This window comes from Malus domestica, chromosome 09, assembly GCF_042453785.1.
Source record: "Malus domestica chromosome 09, GDT2T_hap1".
Classification (NCBI taxonomy): Eukaryota; Viridiplantae; Streptophyta; class Magnoliopsida; order Rosales; family Rosaceae; genus Malus; species Malus domestica.
This window is the reverse complement of record NC_091669.1, coordinates 1,552,173-1,566,291: the sequence shown is the minus strand read 5'-3', so window position 1 is coordinate 1,566,291 and position 14,119 is coordinate 1,552,173. Positions and strand designations below refer to the sequence as shown.

At 36.6% G+C, this 14,119-nt stretch overlaps 2 protein-coding genes and 1 long non-coding RNA gene across 4 annotated transcripts; 2 read left to right on the top strand and 1 right to left on the bottom strand.

Annotated features, from left to right (window-relative positions):
* Positions 1-240: 240 nt before the first annotated feature.
* On the top strand, positions 241-9,882 carry LOC108174016 (uncharacterized). Of its 2 annotated transcripts, none has more exons than XM_029107701.2 (10): positions 241-830; positions 1,436-2,540; positions 2,818-3,102; positions 3,514-3,777; positions 3,852-4,469; positions 4,602-4,687; positions 8,104-8,409; positions 8,493-8,576; positions 8,942-9,115; positions 9,439-9,882. In XM_029107701.2, the coding sequence occupies exons 3-10, from the start codon at positions 2,905-2,907 to the stop codon at positions 9,752-9,754; spliced, it is 2,046 nt and encodes a 681-aa protein (XP_028963534.2). In that variant the 5' UTR covers positions 241-830; positions 1,436-2,540; positions 2,818-2,904; the 3' UTR covers positions 9,755-9,882. The 2 variants fall into 2 exon arrangements, with proteins under 2 accessions (XP_028963534.2, XP_028963535.2); XM_029107702.2 differs by having other exon boundaries at positions 3,214-3,777.
* On the top strand, positions 307-1,988 carry LOC108169235 (disease resistance protein RUN1). Its single transcript, XM_017334241.1, has 2 exons — positions 307-830; positions 1,436-1,988. Exons 1-2 carry the CDS (start codon positions 307-309, stop codon positions 1,986-1,988), a joined length of 1,077 nt encoding a protein of 358 aa, XP_017189730.1.
* On the bottom strand, positions 5,339-7,242 carry LOC139188153 (uncharacterized). The gene is made up of 3 exons (XR_011571369.1): positions 7,103-7,242; positions 6,338-6,409; positions 5,339-5,473 (listed from the first exon to the last, which is right to left on the bottom strand). It is a non-coding gene; the product is annotated as an uncharacterized lncRNA (long non-coding RNA).
* Positions 9,883-14,119: the final 4,237 nt, after the last annotated feature.

Below are 14,119 nucleotides of genomic sequence, written 5' to 3'. Positions count from 1 at the left end.
TAGACTGACTCCAACAGTTGGAACCTGCTTTGCACCGAAGATTCTTATAACGCTGTCGTGACGTCCACCAGCAGCCGCAGTTGAACCTACCTGCGCACCAACCTTAAAATACAGTTTTTATTAAAATTTGATGGTAACATTTATACAAATTAAATTGTGGGAGGAATAGCACTCACGCGTTATCGACACGGCAGTGACATCATTGACCCACGCAAAAAAAATTTAAAGGGCCGCCTACACTGGGGAATCTTGGGAAAGAGTTGACTTTGGTTATTTGAAAGCCAAGCTGCACTTCTACAGGCTGCAATGGATACCACCAGCTCCGCCCATGGAGCTGGCTCTGCCGCCTCTTCGTCTTCCTCGCAGAGCTCAAACCGCTGGAAGTACGAGGTGTTCCTGAGCTTCAGAGGAGACGACACGCGCACTACCTTCACAGACCACCTCTTCATTGCGTTACGCAATGCCGGAATTAAGACGTTTATAGACAACCAGCTCACAAGGGGGGAAAACATACAGAGTGAACTTGACCAAGAAATCGAAGGGTCGAGAATTGCCGTCATCATCTTCTCGAAGAGGTACGCGGAGTCCCGGTGGTGCCTGAGGGAGCTGTCGAAGATCATGAGGTGCCTAAAAGATCAAGAGGGGAAAATAGTATGTCCAATATTCTACGACGTTGACCCTTCTCAAGTCAGGAAACAGAAAGATAGTTTTGGGGAAGCATTTCAGAAGCATGAAAAGGATGAAGATCCAAATGAGGTCAAGCAGTGGAGAGAGGATCTTAAGGCTTCTGCAGATTTGGGCGGCTGGAACCTCAAAACCACGGCCGACGGGTACACTTTTTTGTTTACTTCAAATTTCATATCACCATATTTCACTAATCAACCAAAATTAAGATATTATAATTAAGGCATTGAATCTGATTTTATATGCAACAACAACAACAACAAAGCCTTTTCCCACTAAGTGGGGTCGGCTAGAATCTGATTTTATATGCGATAAGAAAAATTGAATCGTTGATCTCTGAACTATGATAGAACTGTCACTTTAGTCCCTACATAAAATTTTATTACAATTGCTATATGAATTTTATTAAAGGTAGAGCATTTGCATAAGAATTTCCATCAAAATTAAGGAAGTGAAACGCAGAGTACATGCTTTGTTTTTTATGGGTGTGTGAAGGACAAATGCTCCACAATTTATCAAATTAAAATACCAATTGTAATGGATTCTTAATTATATTACTGAACGCTACAATTGCATAATAGTCTAATCACCAATGATCTAATGTATTCACATTATAATCAAAGATTAGATACGTGGTTGAATTGAGCTCAATTAATCCAGTTTATTCAAATCTGTTTCAATATGTAAATATCTAGTCATTATGAATAAGGCATTTAGTATGGCTCTCGTAATTTGGAATTTCTATTCGTAGGCGTGAAGGAGTGTTTATCAAGAAAATTGTTGGGGATGTCAAGGGACTACTGAAAACCACAGACTTTAAAGAAGCCAAGCACTCAGTTGGAATGACTTTTCGCGTGCAAAAATTCAGTACTAATTACTTAGACGTTGGAGGTTCACCTAATGTTCAAATAATTGGAATTTGGGGTATGGGCGGTATAGGTAAATCAACGCTTGCCAAAGCTGTTTGTAGCAATTATCAGCATAGTTTTAGTCGTCAATGTTACCTTGAAGATGTGAGGAGTAAAAAGAAAGAGATGGTTAGTCTGCAAGAACAACTTCTTCGAGATATTTTAAAACAGCCTGACATTAAGGTAAGCAGTGTTGCCGAAGGGACCGAAGAGATCAAGAAAAGACTTGGAAGCATGAAGGTACTTGTCGTGGTTGATGACATAGATGATGCAGACCAATTAGATGAATTGGCAATAGAACATGAATCGTTTGGTCCAGGGAGCAGAATTATTATAACAACAAGAGATGAACAAGTGCTGAATATACAAAAGGTGGATAAAAAATATATGGCATAAGCAATGACAGAGAAAGAAGCTCTTGAGCTCCTTAGTTGGCACGCCTTTGGAAATCCTTGTCCCGACGAAGAATATATTGAACTCGCAAGAGATGTTGTTGACTATTGTGGAAGATTGCCCCTAGCTCTGAAAGTTGTTGGTCGTTTGTTGGCTACGAAAAAGAGTAAAACCATGTGGCAAAATACATTGGATAAATTGAGAAATATTCCAGATGGAAAAATTTATGAAACACTTAAATTAAGCTACGATGGGCTACGTGATGATCATGTGAAGGGTGTGTTCCTTGACATATCTTGTTTCTTTGATGGAGTGAGTATAAGTGATGTCACAACAATATTGGATGGTTCTAGTCGTTTTTCTGTAGAAGCAGAAATTACCACACTCTGCGATCGATGTCTCTTATATATTGATGAAGCTACAAATTTGAGAATGCATGATTTGATTCGAGATATGGGAAGAGAGATTGTGCGTGCAGAATCTCCTGTGGAATTGGGAAAACGTAGTTGATTGTGGCATAGTAAAGATGCAAAAAGCGTGCTAAGGAACAAATCTGTAAGTACTTTTGCAATAAAAAGATGTTATGTTAAGTACATGTAAAGAAAGAGAAGTATATACGCATATCCGCATATATATAATGTATGCCGTACATAGTATATTTGAAGAAAAAGAAGAAAAGAAAAGGCTTTCATCCACTGTAAATTGAAAGAGAAAATAACTAATTATGTTGTATGCCCTACCTTTGTAGTAGTTCATTCATCCAATTCACGGCTCTGCTTCGTGTGAATATTATCCTTTTCTTTTTTTTTCTTTTTTTTTTTATCTCTAACAGGGAACAGAAGCAGTTGAAGGACTAAGGTTACTTTTGCCAGAACATTCTGATGACGAGCAAAGCTTCAGTACGAAAGCGTTTAAGAATATGCGACGTCTGAAATTTCTCGCGCTGAAACATGTAAAGCTGACTGGAAGCTACAAACATCTTTCCAAGGAGTTAAGTTCCTTGCTTTGGATTGGATTTCCTTTTGAAGCCATACCAGCAGATTTTGATCCAAGAAACCTGGTTTATTTAGGCCTGTGGGACAGCAAGCTTGTACGAATTTGGGAGGATTCGAACCTGGTACGATATAATTATCAATGTCCTTGTAAATATGAACATCAGTCATCGTCATGCATTCTCTCTTTTATTTATTTGGATTTTTATTATTGTTTTCTCTTTTTTGAGTAACAGTTGCCTAAGAAGTTGAAGCGTCTCACTCTTGGAAACTGCCATAACCTGACTGAATTACCAGACTTTTCAAAACTCCCACATCTTCGGAACTTGACCATCAAAGGCTGTAAGGGTTTGTGTGGGGGTTACCATTTTTTAGCACAACTGAAGATGATCGAGAGATTAATTCTCAGAGACTGCAATATAACAGATGGTGCCGTTCTCGAAAGCCTTGGGCGCCTATCTTCTTTAACAGAATTAGATCTAGGTGGGAATGGTTTTAATAGGCTACCCATTCTCAGTGGCCTTTCTCATCTTCAGGTTTTATATCTACGTCATTGCACAAACCTTCAGGCAATCCCAGATTTGCCGAACAGTTTGCAAACATTGAAAGCGAGTTACTGCACTGCACTGGAAATAATGTCCGACTTTTCAAAGATGTCAAAAATGAGGAAATTGGAACTGAAAGACTGCCGCAACCTCAAAGATATTCCAAACTTGGAGAACTCATTGGACAACATGTATTCAATTCATATGGAAGGGTGTACCAGTCTCACTGATACTTTTAAGGAGAACCTCCGAACGGTGTGGTACTCTCTCTCTCATTCTCTCTGCTTTTTGTATTGTTGCTTATACTGACTTTGCACCCCATGTTGTAGAAAAATGCATTTGGTGGAATTTTTCTCTCCGGAAATGATATTCCTAACTGGTTAGCCTATGTCGCCGGAGAGGATAAAACTGTCAAATTTGAAGTGCCGCCAAGTACTGATTATATAGGAGGGTTGGCTTTGGGCATCGTTTATTCTTCAGACAACTCCGACTCTACCGGGTATCTATACATTGATGTTGTTAATCGTACCCAGCGAACTAATTTTCGCATCCGGACAATTAAGGCCACCATAACTGCTTTCCATAAAAATTATCTTTGGTTGGGAAATCTTTCAAACAAGAAGCTCAATCTGAAAGGCGGCGACATTGTTCTTGTAAAAGCAGAATTTTATGGAGGATATAATAGAATTAAGGTGAACAAAACAGGAGTGGATATTGTAAAATGGAATTTGTCTAATGGTCTTACTAATTGGGAGGACTATGAGACTATATCATATAAGTCTAATGAAGACATTGATGACGATACAAAGTTGAGCTATCGCCACGTTTTCCTCTGCTACAAGACCCCCGAGGCCTGGCCATGGCACATTGAAGGCTCCGAGTCCAATCCACTCCCTAAGTTCTTTGCATCCGCTCTCAAAGCTCGCAAGAACGACATAACCGTTAAGGTCTGTTTTCCAGCTCAATTCGTCGGTGTTTCTAATTGCTTTTTATTTCCGTTTCTTATTTCCTGAAGTTGCTGAGTTCTGGTGCTGAGCTGAGTTGACTACATTACTCACTTTTTTCTTGGTTTTTGATAGACGTTGCTGACAATAATTGAAGGACGCGAAGGAACTGAGTTTTCCAATGGCAATGTATTGATTTTCCCACAAATGATCAAATACAGGTAAATTCGCGTTGATTTCTCGAGGTTTTTGTTCTGTAGTTGCTTTAATTTTAATCAAAATTCATACGATTTAGATAATTAACCAGTGAGTGGTTAATTTTAATCTGATTCATAACAATGAATTGAAACCGCAGTTGAGTATTTCTTAACAATACAACAGTAATAAGAATAAGTATATTAAGCAAGCTTGAGAGGTAAGCAAGGGAACAACAATGTCGCACTGGAGTAATCTGAAGCAATAACTTATAACTATTCAAGATGGCACATAAAAGCTTAACTTGGTGGATGAAAAGAGTTCGAATGGTGGTTTGATTATGGAATACTGAGAGTGTTGTCTTACCTATAGCTACATTGAAGAATGCCATGTAAAATTGCTTACGACAAGAGACTAAAACATGAACCGACCCACGTTCCCACCCGGACGTTAACAATTCTCTGTTCAAGCAGAGAAACAATCAAAACAAACTCATGTGCCAACAAAATGCTAAATTAGTAAGAATACTCCACTGGAGACAAAATCTAGAGCTGTTATTGGCATTTAGAAAACTAAGTCGTAATACCGTTATTCGAAAACCACCGATTGCTATTCAAAAACTGAGCCATATACTATTAAAACTAAGCCGTATGCTATTGAAACGAATTATTTCCTTACTACAACCAACACTTCCAATATCAAAAGAGAAAGAAATATTAGTATACGACGCATTAGCAGAAAAGTGCCACATTACATACCATCAAAAGACAGCAACTAACTCCTGATATCAACTGCTGGAAGAAAAACCTTGCCTGATGCAAAACGACAATTAAATCGAAAAAGTATGCAAGTTTTAGTTATATTATGACCGACTGTTTATGTAAAAATGCTTCAGACCTAACTTTCCCTATCTGAAACTAAACGAAAATCGAGATGCATTCCATTTCAGGGGACATCCAGAGATCCCATATTTGAGACTCTACACTAAAATCATTTCCAATGAAATTTTCTCTGCATTTGAAACTACTTTATCTCATCCTCACTAAATCTGCCAACACTACATATTCTCTCAAAGAGTTCTCACCCTGCCATGTACTCCATCACAATGGCTAGATGAGGTGGTGTGAGCAGAACCAGCAAGAAAGACACCGCACTACTCTCAAGTCTTAAACACAAACCTCTTTATCAATTATCACAAATAAGCAACTCTAAAGACTATTTCCACTTCACAGTAAAAACAAAGTGCAAGAAGTATAGCTATATTTTTAGCATAGTAATTTTGACAACAATTTTGCAAGTGGTGGAATGCTCCGGTGGGTAGGGCATTTCTCTTAGGGGATGTGATATCCACACACCCCATTTTACTTCTCACACACCCTTCTAATTTTCGGCCGTCGGATCGGATGAATTGAAGAAGATCAAGGGACAAAAATTAATAAGGGGTGTGTGGGAAGTAATTTGGGGTGTGTGGATATCACACCCCTTCTCTTAGTCCTACTACATCCTGGGCTCAAAGTTCTAACCATCCCCCGTACCAGTTTAAGCACACCAAAGGCCAAATTTAGCATGTTCTGTCTTCATCCACCCACCCTCAGCAGATACTTATACAAAATTCAAACAGAACTTGCCAAATTCATTCTTAAAATACAAAATGAAAATAGTTTATGATCACTGACCTCTTTGAATTAAACGATATTCAGATGCAGTGATATGTGGTTCATGATTTCCCCTTGAACATGTTCATCTATCTGCATCACCAATTTTTTTTTTTAGAAAAAAAAATACAATGTTTAAAGAATGAGAGAAATAAAGAAAATTCAGAAAAAGGGAAGATATAAGAGTCGAAGAATACAGAACCAAAACATCCAAGACTTGCCCACCAAGATAATCAAGACATCCAAGACTCACCCACCACCCAGCTAGCTAGCAAACACACACCTAAAGGCTAAAAAGGATACGGTCTTCATCAAATTAGGTGAGTCTTGGATGTTTTAGCTATGGTCAACCTAAACCAAAATCAAGAGACAAATAAACAAAGGTATGCATAAATCATTTTCTTTCCGTTAACTTTAATTAATAAGATTGGGTTTGGATCTATCTTAGTCTGCTTTCTGACGTTAACATGTAAGAGTAGAATGTAGTACTACAGAGAGAAAGCCATCATTGCAAACCTATATCATGGCAAGCAAGGCAGACTCACTCTCACCTCCATATATTACCAAATCTTAGTCCATATGATTTTGCCAGAGCTACCTAATCTGTTGAATGTTCTATAACATCAACATTATAAAGGTTTCAAATTGAATCATACATTTAAAATCCGAGCATGAAAGCTTTACATAGATAAATAAACAAATGTAAATAACTAATTAGGCAATACACAACAGAAAAGAGAGAAAGAGAGAGAGAGAGAGAGAGAGAGAGAGAGAGAGAGGGCATACATGGTTGCCAAGAAAAGGAAGAAAGCAATTCCATTTCCTGTAAAAACGAAGAAACAGAGCATTAACAAACCCACACGCACAATTCTCAAAGGAAATTGGTAAGAGATAATCCCAATTGAGAAAATAATCAGAAAACCAGAGAGGAAAGTTCTGAAACTCAATAAAGACTCCGAACAAATCCTTGAGTGCATGCATTGTTTTTTATCAATTTCAACCAAATCTTGAAACGAAAGAGAAAAGCAGAGAACCGAGTTGAGGAAAAGCCTTAAGAGAATCATGTAGTCGCCTTTCTAGCTCCTATGTCCCTTACTCCCTCACTCTTTCTCTCTGTACCCCTTCCCCTCAACCCCACCCCCATACTTTTCCCCATCTCTCTCTCTCTCTGCAACCAACGTCAGCGGACAGAACCCACCCTCTATCTCCACCCCCAACCCTTCCCATCAACCCTCTGTCCACCCCCAACCCTTCCCATCAACCCTAAACTCGATGACACCCTCTGCCTCTCTGCACGATCTCCTTGACGAGATCGAAAGCAAGCTAACACCCCCAACCGAATTGCAGAACACAAACGCCCCAAATGGTGGCCGTTGGATTAGGACTAAAGGGGCAAAATAGTCATTTGATCTTTCGGTGAAACCCAGCCCAAAACAAGTGAGAGCTGCACCCTGGGCCCAAATGCAGCAGCCCAACCCAGCTGTTAAGCACCGCCCACACTAACACAGAATGGAAAACCGAAATTAATTCATAATCGAGGGCCCATTCCATAACCAACATGAGCAGTGCAATTTATTTTCCTAGCTTAGACTGAAGTAATTTATGTTTCGACTTCTCATTTGATTACGCTGAATTTACCAAACTAAATAGATAATTAGATATGTGTTAGCTTCTAAAATTAGTTCTAGAAATTGAATTTAATAGCTCAGTGTTAAAGAGTGTTAGGTTATTGTTTCCTGTAAATATTTTTTTGTGATTCTGATGTTGTTTTTGTTTATTGATCAAAGGGGCTTGAAAGAGTCAAATGTGGACAACTTTATTGATGATGTCCTTGTGAATGACAAACCATGGGCTTCTGGAGTGCAAGAGCCGTTGACTGGCCCCCATGTATTCATATGCGCACATATGAGTCAAAATGAATGGAATCGTTATCGTGCACGTGTTCTCATTGATAAGTTCAAAGAGGAGGCTGAGCTGCGAGGATTGACGGATCAGGTATTTGTTACTGCTTGCTCTCACATTGGAGGCCACAAGTATGCTGGAAAACTCATGATCTACAGCCGAGATTCAGATGGAAGCATGACATGCCATTGGTAATATCCGGATCATAAAAATTTAAAATTTATCGTATTGGGATAGATGAAGGAGTTTGAATATTATGTATTTTTAATTGCAGGTATCCCTTCGTCACTCCTTTTGACGTGGCGAAATCACTTGATAAGCATATTGGGAAGAGAAAGATTACAGAACGACTTTGGAGGTTTGTACGTTTTTGGTTTTGCCTACTGCCTTTGGATGAAAATTTCACTGGACAGAAGCTTGTGTTGTCATATTTTTCAATTGATGGTTATGTCTAGTCTTGTATGATACATTTATTGATATAGAGTTACATTAACATCGAGGAACTTTAGTGGAGAAAGCACATAAGAATTGGATATAATTGCATTACCCTGTATATGTTTCTGAATTGGATGTAACTGCATTACCCTGTATAAGTTTTTGATTAATTGTTGTTAGATTGTTTATTAAGCTTGATCATACATGTTCTTACTCAATTGCTATTGAAGAAACTTATAGTTGAATCTTTAAATAGCTGAACACGAAATTCAATTTCATTCCTTATAGGGGCCAAATCGGAGCATCTTTTGATGAAGCTGAAAAATCTAATGACCAGAAGCTTCCAAATGGAGGAGAAAATAAGAAAATCAAGAAGCCCCAAGAAAATGGCAATCAGAGGGGGACGAAGCGGAAGCGAGAATGTCGGCTTGGGAAGGGAGAGATTATAGAACGACATCGGAGGTTTGTCCCTTTTTGGTTTTGCCTACTATCTTTAGATGAAAATTTCACTGGACGGAAGCTTGTGTTGTCATATTTTTCAATTGCTGATTGTGTCTGGTCTTGTATGATAGATTAATTGATATAGAGTTACATTAACATGGAGGAACTTTTGTGGAGAAATCACAAAAGAATTGGATATAATTGCATTATCCTGTATATGTTTCTGATTTATAATGTTGTTTTGTTTATAAAGCTTGACCATGTCCTTGCTCAACTGCTATTGATGAAACATAGAGATGAATCCTTAAATAGTTGAACAAGAAATTCAATTTCATTCCTTACAGGGGCCAAACTAGAGCATCTTCCGATGAAGCTGAAGAAATTAATGATCGAGAGCTTCCAAATGGAGAAAAAAAAAAGAAAATCGAGGAGAAGCGTTGTTACCAGGGTGCTAATAGTAATGGATCTACATGCTGCAAAGAAGTAAGTTTGGAGCAGAACCATTGTTCTAAAAATTGGCCTAGGCGACGCCTATATGGCGCTGGGCGGTGGAGCCCCGCCCTTATTTTGGGCAAGGCGTTTGGAAAAATCGTCTGGAAGCTAAGCGGGCCTAGGCGGAGAGCTAGGCGGCACCTAGGCAATCCTAGGCAGTTTTTTTAATATTTTTTTATTAATTGTGTGCTTTTTTATTTTTTGGTTTTATTGTGGTATACTTATGGAAATGGTGTACCTAATTTGCACATGATGGATTTTCTTGGTAGAAAGATGTTATAACGTCAATTAAATAACCCTCCGGACCGTACTCATATGAAAGGAGAAATCGAATAAACTGTTTAATGGTTTTATCTTGATTGGGATTTGTTATGTGACTACTTGCTAAATGTTGACGTGGTATGTCCTAAGTTCTTGTGATTGTTTTCGATTTGCCCGTTGGACTTATAATTCAGCTGCTAATTCTATCAAAATTTATGGTAATTTTGTGAAAGAATCTTAATTTTGTTGTTTATGAATTTCGAAAGAGAGAAAACAACATTGTTGTCCTCGTCGTTTATTCAATAAACGAGATACAAGACTGTGTGCTAACATCTTAATCTGCTTAAACTATTTTTCAGATATACTGCATTGTTGTCACAAATTTTACCTTCATTCTAGAATAGTTTTTCTTTTATTCTTATCGTGGTTCTCAAACTCAATCTCATGTGGTACTTCAATTATATCCGTTAACTCAATTTATTTTTCTGTTAAATATAGATGACATTGCAAGGATTTGTACATCCACCTCCTTTTTTTTTTCTTTCATTTTATAGGTTGTGGGATGAATTTTAAATTTATCATCTTTACTTAACAAAAAAATAGATGAAGTCGACAAAAAGGATATAAAAAAAAGTCATGCTATAGCGAGTTTGAAGATCATATAAAACAAATAAAATGAAGATAAATGACAAATTCAGGAAACATCGATGTAATTAACCCTATTTGTTTTCTATATGTACAAAATATCAAAGGCATTTCTATGACACTTACGTAGACAAAATTTTACTTGCCCTATATGCTGATTTGTTCACTTTACCACCTAAACTTTTATTAGGTTTCTCACTTTACTTTATTCTTTTAACTTTGTTAGCATGAAAGGGATGAAGATCCAGATGAGTACGAGCAATGGAGAAAGGATCTAAAGGCTTCTGCAGATTTGGGTGGCCGGAATCTTAAAACCACAGCGGACAGGTGTTTTAATTCTTCCTCTAAATTTAATTCCAACGTCTTGTATTAGCTTCTAAGACTCATTAATCCACCAAAAATAAGGAGATTATGATCAGACTTTGATTTCATACGTTTATAGGAAAAAACTTTGGAGCATTGGTAATGCGTGAAGGACGAATCCTTCGTATGTCAAACCCATATACTAATTCTAATGGATTTCTAATTGTATGACTAAAAGCTATAATATGGTTTAGTGAGGGCAAACAAACACCTTGTTATAGTTCAGGAGCAATTTAACTGGGCTTAACTACACGGTTACAATGCATTTCGGAAACACAGTTGAATTGAACTTAACTAATCATCTTGATCAAATCTAATTTATTCAAAATGTTTTCGCTACCAAAATATCTAATCATGACGAATGAGGCATTTAGTTGAAATAAATCTTGCAGTTGCATGATGAATCTTACTTTTGTATAATTTTGAATTTTAACTGCGAGACATGAATGATTATTTATCGAGAAAATTGTTGGAGACATTAGGGGACTACTGAAACTACAGACTTAAAAAAGCCAAGCACTCAGTTGGAATAGCTTTTCGCGTGCAAGAATTCAGTACTAAATACTTGGATGTTGGAGGTTCACCTGATGTTCAAATAATTGGAAGTTGAAGTATGGACGGTATAGGTAAAATAACGATTGCAAGAGCCATTTGGAGTATGTTGTTTGGTATAGTTAAGGAAAGTGATGATACAACTCTTCAACAACCCACATCTTTGTAAGGATCATTTAGTTCAGTGTTTAAATTATTGACTCGTTATTTTTTATTTGTTGTTAGTTCGCCTAATCACCAAATGAATTGTGCAATTCCTTCTTTTGTTTCGTTGATAATATTTGCCTTACAGTTGATTTCCAGCGGGATGCTTGATATTTCTAAGTATATGGTATGGTTCTTGCATACTGGGACCAAAATATTAGCATGTCTTTTTGTCTTTTAATGAATCCAAAGATGTGTTTAAAATAAAGAGCAGTAGATTTGAACTAGGAGACAGACAACTTTTCAGTGTGCCAGAATACAACCCGGTACATCAAGTATCATCATACAAGTGGTTGACTTTTTTTTTTTTCAAGTATCCAATCACTTGTGTGATGACACTTGATGTATCAAGTTGTATTTTCGGCACACTGAAAAATCTCTCATAAGAATCGCGATAAAATATGTCATAATAATTTGACATCGAACTTGTGCAACACCTCTCACATATCTATTTGCCTTAACCTCTATACTACAGTCCATTTTCCTCCAACCTGATATCTAAGTCACACATCCTTATTGTCTATGTCATATTTGTCACATTCAAGTTTCGGAAACGCCAGAGTAATGTGTTTTACTTTCTAATAAGACATTGGTAATTCAATTATTGTGATGGGTTTTTGGCCTTAGTGGCTACCAAAGGGGCACTTTCTGGAAGCCCCAATTGTATCATTGTGTTGTATTCGTCTTCTTATCGCCCATTTACCTTTCTTTTTCTCTGACAACATTTTCTTATCCTTCATAGAATCTAGGAAATAAATAAAAGTCACATATCTTCCATTTTCTTGCAGAATTGTTCTTGGTTAATTTAGTTAGAGTAGTGTGTATGTGTTTTATGTCTATGCACATCTTGAAAATATTCTCTTTATCAAATCTTAGAATCTATGATATAAATAGACATTTTATTATTGTATATGAATAATTTAATTAAAACAATATGTTTATTGCATGGAGTTTTGACTCGATAATTTAGTTTAAATTAATTAAAAGATTGCTCAAATACATGTGTATTTTCCACTGAGGATTGGTTGAGTTGTAAGGTCTATGTTTGAGTTCCATTGTAAGCAACCATTTTTTGTGCAAGATCTATAAAAACAAAAAAAGGACTAAGACCCCTTGTGTAAGTTCTCGAGGATACTTGTGGTATGCCTTGGCCTTGATGGATTAGCTTTCCTTTCCCCTAAACTTTTAAAAATCAAATATATAAATCAGTTATTTAGTAGTCACTTATATTACGATTTAATAATATTCATTTTGACTAGTAAATGAGGAGAAATTTTTCAGTGTGGTGCGAACACTGAACATGACTCGATACACCAAGTGTCATAATAAAATAGTTTGAAATTTTATTTTTTAAGTTTCCAACCAATTGTATTTTTACAACGTGTTTCTAGTAAATTGAAAAATCTCTCATACATGAGAAGTCTTAAGTTCAATTATCGTCAAGGTAAATTTGAACCAAATTATTATGACTATCTCATTGTGAAGCTTAACTCACTCCCTCCACCACTTAATGTACATAATATCATATTATTAAAAAAAAATATTTATTGAGTAATTATTTTACTTTATTATAATCTAAATTACCTATCAACGAAACTCTCTTAATCAATCAAAAGAGAGTGCAAAGACCAAATTAACTTAAATAAATTAATAAATTAAAAGTTATGGATAATATAGTAAATTGCACACAAAATACTTTTAATTTTTTTTCCCAAATCTTATAACTAAGTAATCATATCAGTTGCCTTGTAAACTTTTAGTTAAAGAAATATTTATTCAGAACTAGTAATCAAATATATGAACAGTCTCATTCAGCGACGCAAAATCATTTGAAGTTCATAAAGAAAAAAATCTAGAAATCAATTTACATTTTCTCTTATTATAAATATTTACGGTTGCTAGTATAAATAAGGGAAAATTAATTAGAAAGGAAGAAAAACAAAGGAAACACACTATTCTCTGACAGAGACTAGTTTATCTTTGGATCTAGAAGACAAGACAATAATATTCCACTCGCGGAGAAGGCCAATAGATTAATCTCAACTGAACTCACTTACCACCCGCCCACCGCCTCCGTCGCCGCCACCAAGTTCCCAAATCCCCACCTGGATCCTCTCAGTTTCATCCTCCTCTGCCTTGCTCAACTCTATCTGCTTGCTCTTCTACTGATTCCTCTCTCTCCCTAATTCCCAATAATAAATCTAATCCACTCCCACTGATAGAGCTCTCATCAGTGACCATTTTTATATGGAGGTGGATTGTCTGTCCTCCTATTTTCATACTTTTTTCATTCTCTTTATGTATGGTCATGGTTAAGTCACGTCAACATTTTATATTAATTTTTATAAAAATAATAAAACAAAAAGTAATAGGAATATAAAATGTTTACGTGGTTTAACCATGACCACACAAACAGAAAGGAATTGAGAGAGTATGGAAATGGGAGGACAAACAATCCATCTCCTTTTTATATTGTAGGGTTGTTGGTGGGTGCCTCGGGGATTTTAT

What these genes read in the sequence shown, in the direction of transcription:
- LOC108174016 (XM_029107702.2), top strand. Translation starts at nt 2,905, where the DNA reads ATGCGACGTCTGAAATTTCTCGCGCTGAAACATGTAAAGCTGACTGGA. An exon ending in TTTGGGAGGATTCGAACCTG is followed by an intron (nt 3,103 to 3,213) that starts GTACGATATAAT and finishes TTTGAGTAACAG; the next exon opens with TTGCCTAAGAAGTTGAAGCG. An exon ending in ATTATAGAACGACATCGGAG is followed by an intron (nt 9,116 to 9,438) that starts GTTTGTCCCTTT and finishes CATTCCTTACAG; the next exon opens with GGGCCAAACTAGAGCATCTT.
- LOC108169235 (XM_017334241.1), top strand. Translation starts at nt 307, where the DNA reads ATGGATACCACCAGCTCCGCCCATGGAGCTGGCTCTGCCGCCTCTTCG. An exon ending in CTCAAAACCACGGCCGACGG is followed by an intron (nt 831 to 1,435) that starts GTACACTTTTTT and finishes TTCTATTCGTAG; the next exon opens with GCGTGAAGGAGTGTTTATCA.